Source organism: Tympanuchus pallidicinctus, unplaced genomic scaffold (genome assembly GCF_026119805.1).
Source record: "Tympanuchus pallidicinctus isolate F22 unplaced genomic scaffold, pur_lepc_1.0 scaffold2, whole genome shotgun sequence".
In the NCBI taxonomy this organism is placed as follows: Eukaryota; Metazoa; Chordata; class Aves; order Galliformes; family Phasianidae; genus Tympanuchus; species Tympanuchus pallidicinctus.
Window position 1 is genome coordinate 108,745 of NW_026294721.1, and position 18,403 is coordinate 127,147.

Here is an 18,403-nt window from a genome sequence, read left to right on the forward strand (position 1 = left end):
GGGATGGGTTGGGGTTGGATCTGGGGGTCCTGAGGGGCTCCTCCAGCCTTTATGCTTCTGTCGTTGAGCGATTCTGTGTCTGGGCACGGGAGGGGTTCAGCTCGATGACCTTGGGGGTCTTTTGCAACCGGAATAATCCCATAATTGAGTGGACATACGGGTGATGTGGTTGGACTGGATGACCTTGCGGGTCTTCTCCAACCCAGACGATGCCATGATGGAGTCATGGAGGCGATGGGTCGGCGTTGGGACTCAATGGCCTTGGGGGGTCTTCGGCGTTGGGACTCAATGGCCTTGGGGGGTCTTCGGCGTTGGGACTCAATGGCCTTGGGGGGTCTTCGGCGTTGGGACTCAATGGCCTTGGGGGGTCTTCGGCGTTGGGACTCAATGGCCTTGGGGGGTCTTCGGCGTTGGGACTCAATGGCCTTTGGGGGTCTTCGGCGTTGGGACTCAATGGCCTTGGGGGGTCTTCGACGTTGGGACTCAATGGCCCTGGGGGGTCTTCTCCAGCCCGAACGATTCGGTGCTTCTGTGGGCGGTGATGGGTCGGTGGTCTCGGACTCAGAGATCTCAGGGATCGTTTCTGACCTTCACGGCGCACTGATGCTATGATTTTCTCTCTCTGTGTCTCACAGATGGACGTTGAGAGCATCTACTCGGAGCCCAGTGAGTTCTGTGTCCCCCCCCATAGGAAAGGCAGAGGTGTTCCCCTACCCACCGCCCCTTCCTGGGCCATGTATCCACGCGGATTCATTTTGGGATGAGGCCCATAAAGGAGGGACAAAGTGATGCCTGTTAAACGTTTCCCACCCCATCCCTGCCAAGTGTGACAGTCAAACACGGGGAGCTTAGCAGCCAGGAGGCCAGCAGAGGGAATTCAGCTCTGCCCCGTCACACCACCCCTTGTCTCCCCCAGAACATGCGATCCTCAGGCGGTGGCTGCTGCTCTCCGACCCGGAGGACTTCACAGCGGGGGCAAAGGGGTACCTGAAGGTCAGCCTGCTCGTGCTGGGGCCCGGGGACGAAGCTCCCGTGAGTATCGGTGCTGGGGGGCTTCCAGCTGCCATCCGGATCGACGCGTTGAGCCGTGGGCCATCCCACAGGTGGAGAAGAAGGAGGTCTCCGAAGACAAGGAAGACATCGAGGGGAACCTCCTGCGTCCCACGGGGGTCACCTTGCGAGGGGCTCAGTTCTGCCTGAAGATCTTCAAAGCTGAAGATTTGCCCCAGAGTGAGTGGCGGCTCGGCGCCGTGGCGCTCGGTCTCAGTGCGGGACGGAGCACCCATGGGTGCTGCACGTCACAGCCCACCCAGCAGTGCTCTCCCCCCCGCAGTGGACGACGCCGTCATGGACAACGTGCGGCAGATCTTTGGCTTTGAGAGCAACAAGAAGAACCTGGTCGACCCCTTCGTGGAAGTCGGCTTCGCGGGGAAGACGGTGAGTGGGGCACGGTTGTGTCCCCACTGGGGCGTGGGGCTTCCCGGCACCGAGGGGAGACCCATCTCTGCTCCCACCCCTCCAGCTCTTCTCGAGGATCCTGGAGAAGAATGCCAACCCGCAGTGGAACCAGTGCCTGACGCTGCCGGTGATGGTGAGCGCCGTGCCCACCCCTCACCGCCCCGCCGCCCCCCGGCCGCACCGCTCACTGCTCCTCTCTGTCCCCAGTTCCCTTCCATGTGTGAGAAGATGAAGATCCGGGTGACCGACTGGTGAGCCACGGGGAGGGGATGGGGCGGGACCCCATAAAACAGGAGGAGCCGTGGAGGGGGATGCGCTGATGGATCGGGGGGCAGCCGCGCTGCGCTGAGACGTGCGCTGCGTTCCAGGGACCGTCTGACGCACAACGACGTCGTCGGCACCGCCTACCTCTGCATGTCCAAGATCTCTGCGCCCGGCGGGGAGCTGGAGGGTGAGTGGGGGGTGGCATGGGGGGCTCTGTGAACGGCCCTGGGGAGCGTGGTGCTCACAGCTGGAGCTCAGCGTTGGCTTGGAAGAGGGAACGGGCAGGGTGGGCTCTGACCACTGGGGCAGAAATGGGGGGCATGGATGGGGGCGTGCTGCTGGCTCCATCCGTCCCATGGTGGGGATTCTGCCCATCCTATGCTGCTGGCTCCATCTGTCCCATGGTGGGGATTCTGCCCATCCCATGCTGCTGGCTCCATCCGTCCCATGGTGGGGATTCTGCCCATCCTATGCTGCTGGCTCCATCCGTCCCATGGTGGGGATTCTGTCCATCCCATGCTGCTGGCTCCATCCGTCCCATGGTGGGGATTCTGTCCATCCCATGCTGCTGGCTCCGTCTGTCCCATGGTGGGGATTCTGTCCATCCCATGGTGCTGGCTCCATTTATCCCATGGTGGGGATTCTGTCCATCCCATGCTGCTGGCTCCATCCATCCCATGGTGGGGATTCTGTCCATCCCATGCTGCTGGCTCCATTTATCCCATGGTGGGGATTCTGTCCATCCCATGGTGCTGGCTCCATTTATCCCATGGTGGGGATTCTGTCCATCCCATGCTGCTGGCTCCATCCGTCCCATGGTGGGGATTCTGTCCATCCCATGGTGCTGGCTCCATCCGTCCCATGGTGGGGATTCTGTCCATCCCATGCTGCTGGCTCCATCCGTCCCATGGTGGGGATTCTGTCCATCCCATGCTGCTGGCTCCATCCGTCCCATGGTGGGGATTCTGTCCATCCCATGCTGCTGGCTCCGTCTGTCCCATGGTGGGGATTCTGTCCATCCCATGCTGCTGGCTCCGTCTGTCCCATGGTGGGGATTCTGTCCATCCCATGCTGCTGGCTCCATTTATCCCATGGTGGGGATTCTGTCCATCCCATGCTGCTGGCTCCATCCATCCCATGGTGGGGATTCTGTCCATCCCATGCTGCTGGCTCCATTTATCCCATGGTGGGGATTCTGTCCATCCCATGGTGCTGGCTCCATTTATCCCATGGTGGGGATTCTGTCCATCCCATGGTGCTGGCTCCATCCATCCCATGGTGGGGATTCTGTCCATCCCATGGTGCTGGCTCCATTTATCCCATGGTGGGGATTCTGTCCATCCCATGGTGCTGGCTCCATCCATCCCATGGTGGGGATTCTGTCCATCCCATGCTGCTGGCTCCATCCGTCCCATGGTGGGGATTCTGTCCATCCCATGGTGCTGGCTCCATCCATCCCATGGTGGGGATTCTGCCCATCCCATGCTGCTGGCTCCATCCATCCCATGGTGGGATCTCCATCCACCTCCTGGTGGTGGATCCATCCATTCCATGGTGCTGTCCCTGTTGATCCATTTCGTGGCGGTGGCTCCATTTGTGTGTCCACCTTGCATGGTGTGGCTCTGATTATTCTGTGTGGTCTCGGTTCCGTCCATCCTGCGGTGACGGTGGTTCCATCTGTTCTGTCTGGTTGCTGGCTCCATTCACCCTGCATGGTAGCTCTGTCCTTCCCATGGTTGTGTCTACATCTGTTCTGCATGGCGGTGGCTCTGTATGTCCTCTGAGGTCGCTCCATCCTGCACGGTGACCCCATCCATCCCATGGCGGTGACTCCACCCGTCCCCTGGCCTTGTGCTCTGATTTTTTGGTGGCTGTCCCTCCTGGCTCGTGGTCCTGCAGACTTTCATTCCTACTGTGGCCATAGGAAGAGGTTGCTGCAGAGCTGCGTTGCGCAGGAGGTTTTGCATCCTGTCTCAGTCCTTGTGTGCTCTGCAACCCCCCTGGAGGGCTGCGTGGCCGTGTTGCAGCCTCCCTGCTTCTCTGCTGGCACCGAATCCCCCAGCAACAGCATCTGCTTTTCCCATAGCCTCCTCCTGTCCCACAGCCTTCCCTGCTCCTCCTCCTGACCTCTCTCTGTCTCTTTACGCTCCAGATGCGTTTCCTGCTCTCGCGAAGCCTCTGAAAGCCTCAGACTGTACGTCCCCTTAGAGCCTCTTGGTTTGTGGGCACTTGGGTAACTTCTTTAGGGTGTGCGGTGCCCGGGGAAGGGCTGCGCTGCCGTCCCTCCGTTTTGGTTTTGGGGTGCCCCCGTTGGGCAGCGGCGGTGCTGGAGGTCTCGGGGTGACGATGCGTTGCACACTGAGCGCTCGGGGTCTGGTGTTGTGCTGGGAGCTCAGTGCACGTGGACCTGGCTCTTCGCTGCTCGTTTGCTTGAGGTGTCCAGAAGTGAGCAGCGCTCACGGCTCACGCTGCCTCGTGGCACAGCGCAGCCCTAAATCCACGCAGCTCCCGGCCCAGGGATGCTCCGCACAGTTGCCAGCACCTTCCCTGTCCTGGCCAATAGGTGTTTGCGGGGACGTGGCGCTCTGCCATGGGTCCCTGACGTTCCCTTTCCTGTGCCGTGCAGTGGACGACGGGCTGGGCTTCCTGCCGACCTTCGGCCCGTGCTACATCAACTTGTACGGCAGCCCCCGCGAATTCACCGGCTTCCCCGACCCGTACGAGGCGCTCAATTTAGGAAAGGTGAATCAGCCTCTTCCCGGCACGGCCCGAAATAGATTAACCTTCCTTCCTTCCTTCCTGCTTCTGCTAACCCTGCCTGGCTTTGTTAGCAGGAGCCCACGCCGCACGCTCCGTCCCCGCTGGCTAAACTCCTCCCGGCACTGAAATAGCGCCGCCGCTCTGACCTCTGCCGCGAAGCCAACGAGAGCAGAGGTGGGGGTGAAGGATGGGGCGATGGCTGCTGATCCTGTCCTGCTCTACCCCAAGGGCGAGGGCGTCGCGTACCGCGGCCGGGTGCTGCTGGAGCTGGAGACCAAGCTGGAGGAGCACGGGGAGCTGAAGGTGGAGGACATCTCTGCGGATGACGTCCTGCGGGTGGAGGTAACGGGGCTGCTGCGCTGCGATGCTGGCCGTGGAAGGGGGATGACTTGCAGCTGATGGTCTCCTGGAGGCCGTCTCCCACTGCGTTTTCATCCCCGGGTGCCCACCTTGCTCTGTCTGAGCAAACCGTAGTGCGGGTGGATGTGCAGGAGATTCGCTTTTAAAGAGCAGCCATCCCATCGGCAGCAAGTTGGATTTGGTGATCCTCGCAGGTCCCTTCCAGCCTGGGTTCCCCTGCCCTGTGACCTCGAGTGCTGTTGCAGATGCACTCTTGACGCTCTTTAGAACTGACCTGCCTTTCCCACGCGGGTCGCTCCAGTCTTCTCCTCTGTTAGATGGTTCTTAAACATCTCACCCCAAATTCTGTCGACGCGCATCACGTTCTCCTTTCCTGCGTTAATCTCTTCCGTCCCAGTGGCTTTGCCATGCTGTCACGTGTCAGGCCATCATAGGAGGGCAGTGGTGGCATCTCCTCCCCGTTCCTGTGCCTCTTGCAGAAGCACCTGCGGAGGAGGAAGTACTCCCTCTTTGCTGCCTTCTACTCGGCCACCATGCTGCAGGACGTGGACGATGCCATCCAGTTCGAGGTCAGCATTGGCAACTATGGCAACAAGTTTGATAACACCTGCTTGCCCTTGGCCTCCACCACGCAGTACAGCCGGGCCGTGTTCGATGGTGAGCAGCACCAGGGGACTGTCTGTGCGTTGGTGGGGGGTGGCTGTGGGGTCTCCATCCTTGAAGGCCTTCAAAACCCAACTGGAGGACTTCGTAACCAGCTGGAAACAAAACTGGGGCCATTAGAACCCAATGGGAGGCCTTCGAAAGCCAGCAGGAGACTTTCAAATCTCAGTTGGAGATCCTAGAACCCAACTGGAAGCCTTCAAAACAAAACTGGGGTCGTCAAAAACAAATAGGAGGCCTTCAGGACCCAAGTAGAGGTCTTCAGATTTCAGTTGGAGGTCCTTAAACCCAACTGGAAGCCTTCAAAACAAAACTGAGGTCATCAAAAACAAATAGGAGGCCTTCAGGACCCAAGTAGAGGTCTTCAGATTTCAATTGGAGGCCCTTAAACCCAACTGGAAGCCTTCAAAACAAAACTGAGGTCATCAAAAACAAATAGGAGGCCTTCAGAACCCAACTAGAGGTCTTCAGATTTCAGTTGGAGGTCCTTAAACCCAACTGGGAGCCTTCGAAACAAAACTGGGGTCATCAAAACCCAATGGGAGGCCTTCAAACCCCAACAGGAGACCTTCAGATCTCAATTTGAGGTCCTCAAAGTCCAAGTAGGGGCCTTCAGAACCCAAAGGGGGGCCTTTAAAACCCAACTGGAGTGCCTCAAAACCCATCTGAAAGTCTTCAAGTCCAACTGGAGACCTTTGGAACCTCAACGTGTGAAGGCACGCGCACGTGTGGGAAGATGTGACTGGAAAGGAGGAAAGCAGCCAGGAATTAAGCGTTCCTGTGGAGCCCCTTGGCCCTAACGACGCCCCTTAGTTCTCATGGGAGAGCTGGTATTTTGGGGTGGCCTTTCCCAGGCTCCCATGGGGCTCTGGGATCAGATGCCTTCAGCACACCGGGGTCGTGCCGCTGCTTCCTGGCCTCACCGCTCCACAGATGGATCCATGGGCACTTTTGGACCTCGTTGCACACGGGGGTCTCCAAAAGAGCCGGGCCCTGAGCTCCTGCCCCAACCGCGCGGTGCCCGCTGCCATCACCCGGTGCCCTGAGCTCACCCAACGCTGTGCCCTCCAGGTTGCCAGTATTACTACCTGCCCTGGGGCAACGTGAAGCCCGTGGTGGTGCTGTCCTCCTACTGGGAAGACATCAGCTACCGAACCGACACTCAGAACCTCCTCCAGCACGCGGCAGACAGGCTGGTGAGTGCCCTGGTGACACAGCGCATCCCTCTGTGCCTGGTGGGCTGGGGGATGGAAGTTATCTCTAGTGGGGCTTGATGGGGAGCTGGGTGTTACATTTGAGGCATGGGAGCCACAGCAGGGGCTGCCGATGCCTCCTCTGTGTGACTCAAAACCTGGGACGCTTCCTTTCTTCTGTGGCTTCCAGGCAGCACGGTGTCACACAGCTGGGTGGGAAAAGGGGGGACCGCCCTCATCCTGCGTGGTGACAGTGGGGTGCTTCACCCAGGCAGGGAACCAGCGGGGGGAAGCATTGCTTCCTTCCCTTTTGGAGCGGTGGGTGGGATTTCTGGCCGTGCTACAGGGAGCTCCGAGCGGAGCCCACCCTGCAGAGCCCAACCAGCTGGGAGGTTGTGAGCTGGGGGGGCCGCGCCGGGTAGGTGGGACGTGGCATTTAGCCCTGTTGTCGTGCAGGAAGCCAACCTGGAGCAGATCCACCTCGTGCTCAAGGCCGGCGGCGCGCCGGGCGAGCTGCAGTCCCTGGGAGCCCAGCTGATGGACGACGTCATTGCAGACTGCAGGTATTTCTGCCACCTCTCACCGGGACGCTTCTCACTGTGTTTTGTTGCGGGAATCCTTGTTTGTTTTGGAGAGGAATGATTTCCTGCTGCTTTTTTTCTCCCTCCTGTGCTGTGCGTGCATCCATGCAGGGCGCTGGGTTTCTTGGGTGCTGGTGGTTGGAGCGGAGATGGAGGTGTTGGGTTGGGTGACGCGGCTGATTTGTCCCACCGTGGGGATAAATCTGTCCCTCTTGGCTGTCCGTGATGTCAGCACACCTGCTGGGACCATTGTCCCCATGTTCCCCCCCTGGCCTTCGTGGTGGGGAGGCGATGCCTCCTCCTTTTCAGCCTGGAACCCGCTGTGCAGAGCTCCAGGAGGACGCGCTCACCTGGCCAAAGTCTGTACCCACAGCCCCCCAGTTTGTTTGCTTTCGAGCATCATAAAGGAGATGTGTTTCGCCACACACACGGTTGGACTTGGTGATCCTAGAGGTCTCCTCCAACATTAAAGCCCTGTGGCTCTACTAAAGAGTGGCCCTGTGCAGCCTGACCTCTCCGTGGTCGCTGGGTGGATGTGGGGCCACGGTGGCTGAACACACAGGGCTTCGTTCAGAAGGAGGTTGGGCTGGATTTTGGAGCAGTGGGCAGCTCTGCTGCCCCCAGTGCTTCCCGGTCCCGGTGGAAAGGCTCAAGTGTTCTCCAAACCTTTTCACAAAGAGATGTCAGAGTGCTCCTTGCTGGAAAAGGAGGAGGGCTGGAAGAGGCACTGCGGTGGGTGCAGCTGGGGGAAGAGGAATAGCAGCAAAACCCAGTGCCCCGAGCACTAAGGGCACCTGGCTCAGGTAGCTCGTGTTGAGTGTCTTGGATTGGAAGGGTCCTTAAAGATCAGAGAACCACGGAATGGTTGGGTTGGAGAGGTCCCTAAAAATCAGCCATGGGATGGCTTGAGTTTGGGTTGGAAACATCCCGAAAGGTCGTAGAACCGTGGAATGGCTTGGGCTGGAAATGCTGAAACCTTCCTTCATCCAACAGCTCGAATCAATTGACGCTGTGCGTGCGTGGCCTGGGTGACCTGGTGGGCAGTGGTTGACCAACAGTTGACCAATGATTGATCAACAGTTGATCAGTGGTTGACAAATAGTTGATCAACAAGTTGGCCAACAGTTGACCAGTGGTTGAGTAATGATTGACCAGTAGTTGACTAACAGTTGACCAATGGTTGACTGAAGGTTGACTAGTAGATGACCAACAGTTGACCAGTGGTTGAGTAATGATTGACCAGTGGTTGACCAGGTGTTGACCAATGGTTGACCAGCAGTTGACCAATGGTTGACTAATGGTTGACCAGTAGTTGACCAATAGTTGACCAATGGTTGACTAATGATTGACCAGAAGTTGACCAATAGTTGACCAGTGGTTGACTAATGATTGACCAGAAGTTGACCAGTAGTTGACCAATGGTTGACTAATGATTAACCAGAAGTTGATCAGCAGTTGACCAATGGTTGACCAATGGTTGACTAATGATTGACCAGAAGTTGACCAGCAGTTGACCAGTGGTTGACTAATGATTAACCAGAAGTTGACCAATAGTTGACCAATGGTTGACTAATGATTAACCAGAAGTTGATCAGCAGTTGACCAATGATTGACCAATGGTTGACTAATGATTGACCAGAAGTTGATCAGCAGTTGACCAATGGTTGACCAGCAGTTGACCAATGGTTGACTAATGGTTGACCAGTAGTTGACCAATAGTTGACTAATGGTTGACTAATGATTGACCAGAAGTTGACCAGCAGTTGACCAGTGGTTGACTAATGATTAACCAGAAGTTGACCAATAGTTGACCAATGGTTGACTAATGATTAACCAGAAGTTGATCAGCAGTTGACCAATGGTTGACCAATGGTTGACTAATGATTGACCAGAAGTTGATCAGCAGTTGACCAATGGTTGACCAGCAGTTGACCAATGGTTGACTAATGGTTGACCAGTAGTTGACCAATAGTTGACTAATGGTTGACTAATGATTGACCAGAAGTTGACCAGGTGTTGACCAAAGATTGACTAGTGATTGACCAATAGATGACAAACAGTTGTCCAGTGGTTGACTAAAGATCCGTAGTTGACCAGCAATTGACAAATGGTTGGCAAACAGTTGACCAGTGGTTGACCAACAGAACCTGCATTAAGGGGCTTGGACTGGGGGATCTGCGGAGGTCCCTTCCAGCCCCCCGTGGTCCTGGATTCTGGGAGGAGGGTGACGCTCAGGATTGCTGCTCACACCACATCTCTGCCCGCAGCGTTCCGCTGCCCGACGTGCTGGGGAAGGCGGCCAGCACACACCTGGACCAGAACCTGTACCGCTTCCGCAGCACCAACCTGGAGCAGGTGGTGCGGGCGGCCCTGAGGCTGAAGCACGAGGAGCTGAGCCTGCCGGCCGTGCTGGAGCAGGCAGAGGACTGGCTGTGCCGGCTGAGGGCCATGGCTGAGGAGGTAACGCCGCGACGTCCCAGTCCCCACCGTTGCCTATGGCTGAGGTTTCGTGGGGTGGTGGCACTCGGTGTAGAGAAGCTTCACCAGGGAGCTGTCGGCGAGAGCAGATGGTTTGGTTCTGTGATGCTCTTTCAGAGGCAATGCTTGGCTTGTTTTGCCCTCGTGCTAAAAGAGAGAGGGAGCAGTGAGTTGAGAGACGTACAGTGATTCAATCCAGAGCAGCAATAGAATGACACCCACGGAACGTGCTCTGCGTGTGTTGGAGGGGCAGGAAGCAATCAAGTGACGTCTGGGAGTATCATCATAGGGTCCTCTGAGTCGGAAGGGTCCTCCAAAGACCTTCTGATCCAACTGACAGCCGGAAGTCATTTAGCTCCAACCGCAGTCGTTATCAAACTCCAATCTTAGATTATCCAACACCTCACAGTGCTGGCTGCTGCTGTCTGGTCATGCTGGCCAACGAAGCTCTTGGCTGTGGGGCTTCTCGTGCAGAATCAGGGTTGGGAAAGCTGATAAAAGGCTGAGGAGCAGTATTCAGCAGGATGGGTTTCAGGTAACTCCTGTGTCTTTTGGGTCGTTTACCACTGCAGATTTGGGTTTCTTTTTACGTGGCAGGTTATGTGGAGGCCCGAAAGTCAGTGGGGCTTCATGTGAGATCCGTGTGGATCCGTGGCCGCGCACCGTAGGGAAGGCGTAGCAGTAACCAGGATTCCGGCAGTAGCTGGAATATTCACTTGCTCATTTTATTTCCTGAGCTTCCTTTTACACGTCACATCCCAGAGCTGATCTTAAATCAAGAGGTTGGGCCGCGGGTCCCCCGAGATCCCTTCCAACTGAACGCACTGCGAGCCCCAGAGGTGTCGTGGTCCGTTCTTCCATCTGGCACTTCGTGTTGCTTTCATTCCCAACCCAAATGGACAGCCACGACCCGGGTGGGATGCGGGGCCGGGTTGCTCAGCCCTATAGGCTGTGAGCTGGCGATGGGGCCTGGAATCCTTGGGGTCAGGGGTCTGCGTCGATCTGTAACGCCCGCACTCCTCTGCAGCCCCAGAACAGCCTCCCAGACGTGGTGATCTGGATGCTGCGGGGCGAGAGGCGCGTTGCCTACGCCCGTGTGCCGGCCCACGAGGTTCTCTACTCCCGTGGTGGCCCCAGCTGCTGTGGGAGGAACTGTGGCAAACTGCAGACCATCTTCCTGAAGGTTCGTGGCCTTTCTGCACGCGCCTGCAGAGCTCAGCTCCTCGTGCGCCCCGCGGCGGCTCCCTGGGACCGCTCTCCTGTTTTGTGCGCCGCTCTTTCCGCAGTACCCCCAGGAGGAGGCGATGGGGCCACGGATCCCAGCCCAGATCCGCGTCCAGCTCTGGTTTGGGCTCTCTGTTGACGAGAAGGAGTTCAATCAATTCGCTGAGGGGAGGCTCTCCGTCTTCGCTGAAACCGTGAGCATCTGGCAGGGTCCATCCGCTCTGCGTTCCCCTGCTCTGCGGGTCCTCCTGGAGGGAGCAGGGTGTGGGTGCTGTGGGGCTCCCTTCTGACCTAGAGAAGAGCTGATTCCACTGGCGAGGTGGAGGGGGATCCGGGTTCCCATCCTCCTCCCTCTTGCTGGGGGTGGAAGCTGGGGCTGCCCACAGGAGGGCTGGGGGCTGCTGGGTGCGAGAGGCTCTTCCCACGAGTTGGTGCTCAGGATGGGCTGCGAGTTCATAGAGTCACAGAGTCCTTTAGGTTGGAAAAGCCCCCTGAGGTCATCAGGGCCAGCACTGCTGTCACAAAACCACGTCCCTAAGCATCACACCTGCGTGTCCTTCAAGTATTTCTTAGAACCGTGGGGTGGTTTGGGTTGGAAGGGCCCTTAAAGCCCATCTTAAAGCTCCCTGCCCCCCCTCCACGGGCAGGGTTGCCACTCACTGGACCAGCTCGCCCACAGCCCCCTTGTACCTCTCACCCCACTGCTAACACCAAATCTCTTCTGGGATCTCAGTACGAGAATCAGACCAAGCTGGCACTGGTGGGGAACTGGGGCACCACCGGCCTGACTTACCCCAAATACTCCGATGTCACCGGCAAGATCAAGCTCCCCAAGGACAGCTTCAAGCCCTCCACGGGCTGGACCTGGGCCGGTGATTGGTTCATCTGCCCGGAGAAAACGTGAGTGATGTTTTTATTGCGAAACCGCGCGGGTTGGGAGCCCCTAAAATGTGGAGTTGGGGGTGAGGTCACCCCCCCAGAGCATCCTTGGCGCGCAGCGATGTCGAGGTGTTGTATGGCTGCTGGGTGACGACCCAAGGTACAGCCCCAGGTTTGCAGCTCCCATTTGGGGAGGTGGGCGCTCGGGGGCAGCGGGGTGGGATCCCCATTGATGAGCACCGCTCCTGGGTGCAGGATGCTGCACGAGGCGGACGCGGGGCACCTGAGCTTCGTGGAGGAGGTGTTTGAGAACCAGGTGCGGCTGCCGGGCGGGCAGTGGATCCACATGGCTGACGCCTACACTGATGTGGTAAGGATCGAGTGGATCCCCGGGGTGCTGCGCAAAGAGGGGGGCGATGGGTGGACGTTGTTCCTCGTGGTGTCCCGCAGAATGGGGAGAAGGTTCTGCCTAAGGATGAGATCGAGTGTCCTCCGGGCTGGAAGTGGGAAGACGTGGAGTGGGACACCGACCTCAACAGAGCCGTGGATGAGAAAGGTATGAGGGGGCAGATTCGGGTGCCCGTGCCGCTTCAGCCTCTGAACTCTGCCCGCTGGGGGTTTCTTTCCATGCTCCCATCTGGGGATGGAGGTGTCAGCTGCTGTGGTGGCAGCTCAGGAGAAGGGCTCAGCCCCTGGTGTTCCCTGTCCCTGGGGATCTGGCCCTGTCTGGGTCTGCGGGGCAGCGCTTCGCTGCTGGAAAGGCAGCATTCTTTGGGTGCATCTTACCTGGCTTCTGGGGAGAGAGGGCTGGTGAGCATCTGAGATCACTGAACTGCAGCATGGCTTGGGTTGGAAGGGGCCTTAAAGATCACAGAACCATGGAATGGTTTGGATTTGGGTTGGAAGGGTCCTTAAAAATCACAGAACCATGGAATGGTTTGGATTTGGGTTGGAAGGGTCCTTAAAAATCATAGAACCATGGAACGGCTTGGGTTTTGGGTTGGAAGGGGCCTTAAAGATCATAGAACCATAGAATGGCTTGGGTTTGGGTTGGAAGGGGCCTTAAAGATCATAGAACCATAGAATGGCTTGGGTTTGGGTTGGAAGGGGCCTTAAAGATCATAGAACCATAGAATGGCTTGGGTTTGGGTTGGAAGGGGCCTTAAAGAATGTAGAACCATAGAATGGCTCAGCTTTGGTTTGGAAAGGTCCTTAAAGATCATAGAAATGTAGGATGGCTCGGATTTGGGTTGCAAGGGTCCTTAAAGATCATAGAATCATGGCTCGGCTTGGGTTTGGGTTGAAAAGGTCCTTAAAGATCATAGAATCATGGAATGGCTTGGGTTTGGGTTGGAAGGGGCCTTAAAGATCATAGAATCATGGAATGGCTTAGGTTTGGGTTGAAAAGGTCCTTGAAGATCATAGAATCATGGAATGGCTTTGGTTTGGGTTGAAAAGGTCCTTAAAGATCATAGAATCATGGAATGGCTTAGGTCTGGGTTGAAAAGGTCCTTAAAGATCATAGAACCATAAGATGATGTGGATTTGGGTTGGAAGGGACCTTAAAACTCACCCATCCCCCCTCTGATGTGGCTGGATGTGAGGAGGGGTGGGAGGCGAGTTGGGGGTCCTTCTCCCACCCTCACCCTGCCGTCCCCGTGCCCCCCAGGTTGGGAGTATGGCATCACCATCCCTCCGGACCGGCGGCCCAAGGCCTGGGTGCCAGCTGAGAAGATGTACCACACCAACCGGCGCCGGCGCTGGGTGCGACTGCGCAGCAGGGACCTGGCACAGATGGAAACAGTCAGGAAGGTGGGGTGAGAGCAGGGGAAAGGGGCTGGGAGCAGCTCGGGGCTGCGTCCTCACGTGGGGGGAGATGCTGGGGGTTGTGGCACTGGGGGCCTGAAACAGGAAAGCTGTGTGGTTTTCACCAGTGAGGTCAGCATCTGTTTGTGGTGGTGGCATCTCTGGGTGTTGGTGGCTGTGGGGTGGGGGACAAGATACGGATCCAGGCTGTGCTGGCCACCCGGGCTCCATGCCCTTTCCCAGCCCCGCTCCCCTCTAGGTGGTGCCATTGGACTGTGGAAGCCGCAGCGCTGCGACGTTCCTGGGAATAGTTTCCTTCTTTTTCTCTCTCTCTCTTGAAAGTTTGGGATGGAAATGTTTGGGGACCCCAATCCCATTTCCCAAAGGGTCCCAGGCTGAGGGCTGACAGAGGTCTGGGGAGAGAAATCCCTTCTTGGCTTTGGGACAATTAGCCTAGCGAGGAGGTCACAGAATCACACGGCCATGCAGGGTGAAGAGCCGTAGCGTCAGCGACCCACTGTGTGCGTCCCTATGCCACGTCCCCATGATTCTGGGGCACCTCTGAGGATGGTGAGCCCACCACCCCATGGGCAGCCGTGCCAATCATAGGATCACGGAACGGCCTGTGTTGAAAAGGAGCACAGCTCTCATCTCCTCCAACCCCTGCTGTGTGCAGGTCGCCAACCAGCAGCCCAGGCTGCCCAGAACCACATCCAGCCTGGCCTCGAATGCCTGCAGGGCTGGGGCATCCGCAGCCTCCTTGGGCAACCTGTGCCAGTGCCTCACCGCCCTGTGCAATAACCTTCCTCCTCACATCCAACCCAAACCTCCCCTGGCTCACTTTAAACCATTCCCCTTGTCCCATCACCATCCACCCTTGGAAACAGCCGTTCCCCCTCCTGTTCATCCGCTCCCTTCAAGTCCTGCAGGCCACCATGAGGTCTCCCCTGACCTTCTCTGCTCCAAGCTGAACAATCCCAGTTCCCTCAACCTTTCACAAACAGCCACCCCAGGAGGGCTCAGAACTGCTGGGAATCCCACAGCAGCTCACACAGCATCACAGAACGGCCGGGGTTGGAAGGGACCTCAGGGATGATGGAGCTCCAACCCCCTGTTGCACGCAGGGCCACCAACCTCCATATCTAAGGCTACACCAGGCTGCCCAGGGCCCCATCCAACCTCCAACCCCTCCAGGGATGGACGGGGCATCGCAGCCTCTCTGCAGCTGTTCAGCCCCTCACCTCTCTCTCTCTAAAGAAATCCCCCTGACACCCAACCTCCAGCTGCCCTCCCTCCATTCAAACCGTTTCCCCTCGTCCTGCTGCCATCTCCCCTTGCACACAGCTGCCTCCCCTCCTGGCTGCAGGCTCCCTTCAGGCACTGCAGGCTGCACTTTGCTCACCCTGCAGCTTCTCCTCTCCGTGCTGAAGGAGCCCAGCTCCCTCAGCCTGCCTTTGTAGGGAGGTGCTGCAGCCCTCTGAGCATCTCTGTGGCTCCTCTGCTCCCTCTCCAACAGCTCCCTGTCTTTCTCACAGCATCACAGAACGGCCAAGGTTGGAAGGGACCTCAAGGATCACAAAGCTCCAACCCCCTGTTGCATGCAGGGCCAACCTCCATATCTAAGGCTACACCAGGCTGCCCAGGGCCCCATCCAACCTCCAACCCTCTGGGGATGGACGGGGCATCGCAGCCTCTCTGCAGCTGTTCAGCCCCTCACCTCTCTCTCTCTAAAGAAATCCCCCTGACATCCAACCTCCAGCTGTCCTCCCCCCATTCAAACCGTTTCCCCTCGTCCTGCTGCCATCTCCCCTTGCACACAGCTGCCTCCCCTCCTGGCTGCAGGCTCCCTTCAGGCACTGCAGGCTGCACTGAGGTCACCCTGCAGCTTCTGCTCTCCGTGCTGAACGAGCCCAGCTCCCTCAGCCTGCCTTTGTGATCGATGCCGCAGCCCCTGCTCATCTCTGTGGCTCCTCTGCTCCCTCTCCAACAGCTCCCTGCCCTTTTTGTACTGGGGGCTCCACACCTGGACGCAGTGCTGCAGATGGGGGCATCACGAGAGCAGAGCAGAGAGGAAAGCTCCAAGAAGCCGAGCAGAACCCGGGCACAACCTCACCCAAGGAGACCCCCCCCTCTCTTTGGTGGTGCTGAGCCCCCATCTCTCTCCCCGCAGCACAAGCAGGACGAGCAGGACGGTGAAGGCTGGGAATACGCCTCCCTGCTGGGCTGGCGCTTCCACCTGCGGCCCCGTCGCACTGACGCTTTCCGCCGCCGCCGCTGGAGACGCAGGATGGAGCCCCTGGAGCGCACCGGGGCTGCTGCCGTGTTCGCCTTGGAGGGGGCCCTGGTAGGTCCCCGACCGCCGGCCATCTGCTCTTTGCTAACGTACGAAATGAGAACCGGCGGCGGCGGCGCAGGGCTGCTGTGATGGGGCTTCGTCCCTTTTGGATTTATCCCTCACCCCTGCTCTGGGCCGACCTCCCCCCCTCTTGTGAGCCACCGTGGGCTGAGGGTTGGGTTGCATCGCAGCCATGATGCAGCACTGGGGAGGTCGCAGCTGTCACCCAGCCCCTGGTGTCACCAACCCTGAATCATGGAATCACAGAATGGCCTGGGTTGGAAGGGACCTTAAAGGTGATGAAGCTCCAAATCGTTTGATACATGCAGAGCCACCAACCTCCCCATTTCACAGCAGCCCAGGCTGCCCAGGGCCCATCCAACCTGGCCTTGAACACCTCCAGGGATGGACGGAGCATCACAGCCCCCCTGGGCAGCTGTTCCAGCCCCTCACCGCTCTCACAGCACACAACTTCCCCCTGACATCCAATCTCAGTCTTCCCTCCCTTTACACCATGCTTTGGGAAATCTGGGCTAAACCGATGGTGTGAGATGCTCCTCGTGGGCTGGACCCAATGGGTTCCTTCCCAGGATTTAGGGGCAGAGGATCCTCAGCTCACCCCATGGTGCCAGGAGGCGAAGGCCCCCAGGTCTTCGGACACCCCAAGGTGTGCAGCCATGCTGCCCTCTCTTGCAGGGAGGAGTGACCGACGACAAAAGCGACGACGGCAAATCCGTCTCCACGCTGAGTTTTGGTGTCAACAGACCCACCATCTCCTGCATCTTCGACTGTGAGTCTCATGTGGGGGGGAGGACGAAACTCAATGGGGGCACCCCATGGCTGGGCATCACCCCGTCATCCTCCTTGGGTGCCGTCGGGTGCCATTGGGTGCGGATGGGGGTCACCCCTGGCTGCTCCTCTCACCCATTTCTCAATTTATCCCAGATGGGAACCGCTACCACCTCCGCTGCTACATGTACCAGGCACGGGACCTGGCTGCCATGGATAAGGACAGCTTCTCTGGTGAGCCCATCGTGCGGGGACAGGAGTGTGGCTGTGGGGAGGGGGACGTGCTGGGATGGTGCTTGGTGGCCCCGTTTCATCCCTGTGGGCTGTGCGGAGGTCACGGATGCTCCGTCACGCAGGTTGAGGTCCTCACGTTTCGGTGCGAGGTCCCCCAGCTGAGCGTGCAGGGCTGTGAGCTGGCATTCCTGGGACACGCTGGGTTGGCCGTTGCCCCCTCAGACCCTGGGCTCTGCGTGGCTGTGAGTCACCTCCTGCCGAGGTGGCTGGGATTCACCCTTGGCCCTTCTGTGTCACCCCCTGCAGACCCCTATGCCATCGTTTCCTTCCTCCACCAAAGCCAGAAGACGGTAGTGATCAAGAACACCCTGAACCCCACCTGGGACCAGACGCTCATCTTCTACGAGATTGAGATCTTCGGGGACCCCAAGAACGTGGCTGAGTGCCCTCCCAGCATCGTGGTGGAGATATACGACCACGACACCTATGTACGTGTGAGGGTGCTGGTGGTGGGTCCTCGTGGTGGGAGGGCTTGGGGTGCCACAGGTGGGGTTGTGCGCTCGGCTGCCCAAAGCATCTTAAATGCCTTCTAATGTGACAGCATTTCGCAGGGGGATAACCCCAATCCTCCCCAGACTGGCTGCTGAAAGAGCTCTTGGGTTGGATTGGACTCCAATTGTAGAACCATTCAGGTTGGAGAAGACCTCCAACATCCCCAAGTCCAACCCCAGCCCACCCCACCGTGCCCACTGACCCTGGCCTCTCAGCTCCATGTCTGTACAGCTCTCAAACACCTCCACCCCCACCTCCAGGGGCAGCCCGTGCCCAGAACCCCCCAGACGACCCCTGTGGATCTCAACGATCCCTATGGATCATCCCTTCCTGCTCAGAGCTCTTGCTGTGGGATCTGGGCAGAGGATCCTCACCCTCCCTATAAGCTAAACGCACAAAAACGAGCGTGTTTGTGCCGGGGCTGGGGGAGCACTGACATCTCTGCTGCTCGCAGGGTGCTGATGAGTTCATGGGGCGCTGCGTGTGCCGGCCCAGCCTGCAGCGCGCACCGCGGCTCTCCTGGCACCCCGTGCTCAAAGGCAGCAGGAACGTCGGCGAGCTGCTGGCTGCCTTCGAGCTCATCCAGAGGGAAAAGGTGAGCTCTCCTCCTGCTGCTCCACCCCAGCACGGCGCGGCCGTTCTGCTGTCCCCGCTGGGCTCGGCAACTTGCAGCGTGGGAGCGCGATGAGCAGAGCGGAGGGATGGGGGTTGGTGCCGGTCCGGGTGCTGGGGGCTGGGAGCTGCATGGCTCAGTGCTGCTCCTGCAGGGATGCGGGGCCCAGTGCTCCTCCTGTTGTGTGGATGCGGATCCGGCTGCTCCTCCTGCA

The 18,403-nt window shown here is 58.5% G+C and overlaps 1 protein-coding gene across 12 annotated transcripts in view; it reads left to right on the forward strand.

The window, feature by feature from the left end:
• Positions 1–18,403, forward strand: part of DYSF (dysferlin) — a 72,477-nt gene that overhangs the window by 11,949 nt on the left and 42,125 nt on the right. For 7 of the 12 annotated variants that reach the window (XM_052682926.1, XM_052682930.1, XM_052682934.1 and 4 more), the window contains 25 exons: positions 636–666; positions 917–1,032; positions 1,104–1,230; positions 1,334–1,437; positions 1,523–1,591; positions 1,666–1,709; positions 1,827–1,909; positions 3,875–3,916; positions 4,349–4,464; positions 4,711–4,824; positions 5,322–5,499; positions 6,577–6,701; positions 7,155–7,261; positions 9,547–9,739; positions 10,785–10,940; positions 11,044–11,175; positions 11,715–11,881; positions 12,116–12,230; positions 12,311–12,416; positions 13,530–13,672; positions 15,837–16,010; positions 16,698–16,791; positions 16,947–17,024; positions 17,331–17,512; positions 18,031–18,171. In XM_052682926.1, coding sequence (XP_052538886.1) covers positions 636–666; positions 917–1,032; positions 1,104–1,230; positions 1,334–1,437; positions 1,523–1,591; positions 1,666–1,709; positions 1,827–1,909; positions 3,875–3,916; positions 4,349–4,464; positions 4,711–4,824; positions 5,322–5,499; positions 6,577–6,701; positions 7,155–7,261; positions 9,547–9,739; positions 10,785–10,940; positions 11,044–11,175; positions 11,715–11,881; positions 12,116–12,230; positions 12,311–12,416; positions 13,530–13,672; positions 15,837–16,010; positions 16,698–16,791; positions 16,947–17,024; positions 17,331–17,512; positions 18,031–18,171 — 2,937 coding nt within the window. The remainder of the gene's footprint in view (positions 1–635; positions 667–916; positions 1,033–1,103; positions 1,231–1,333; positions 1,438–1,522; positions 1,592–1,665; positions 1,710–1,826; positions 1,910–3,874; positions 3,917–4,348; positions 4,465–4,710; positions 4,825–5,321; positions 5,500–6,576; positions 6,702–7,154; positions 7,262–9,546; positions 9,740–10,784; positions 10,941–11,043; positions 11,176–11,714; positions 11,882–12,115; positions 12,231–12,310; positions 12,417–13,529; positions 13,673–15,836; positions 16,011–16,697; positions 16,792–16,946; positions 17,025–17,330; positions 17,513–18,030; positions 18,172–18,403) is intronic. The other 5 variants (XM_052682929.1, XM_052682932.1, XM_052682928.1 and 2 more) reach the window with 1 other exon arrangement.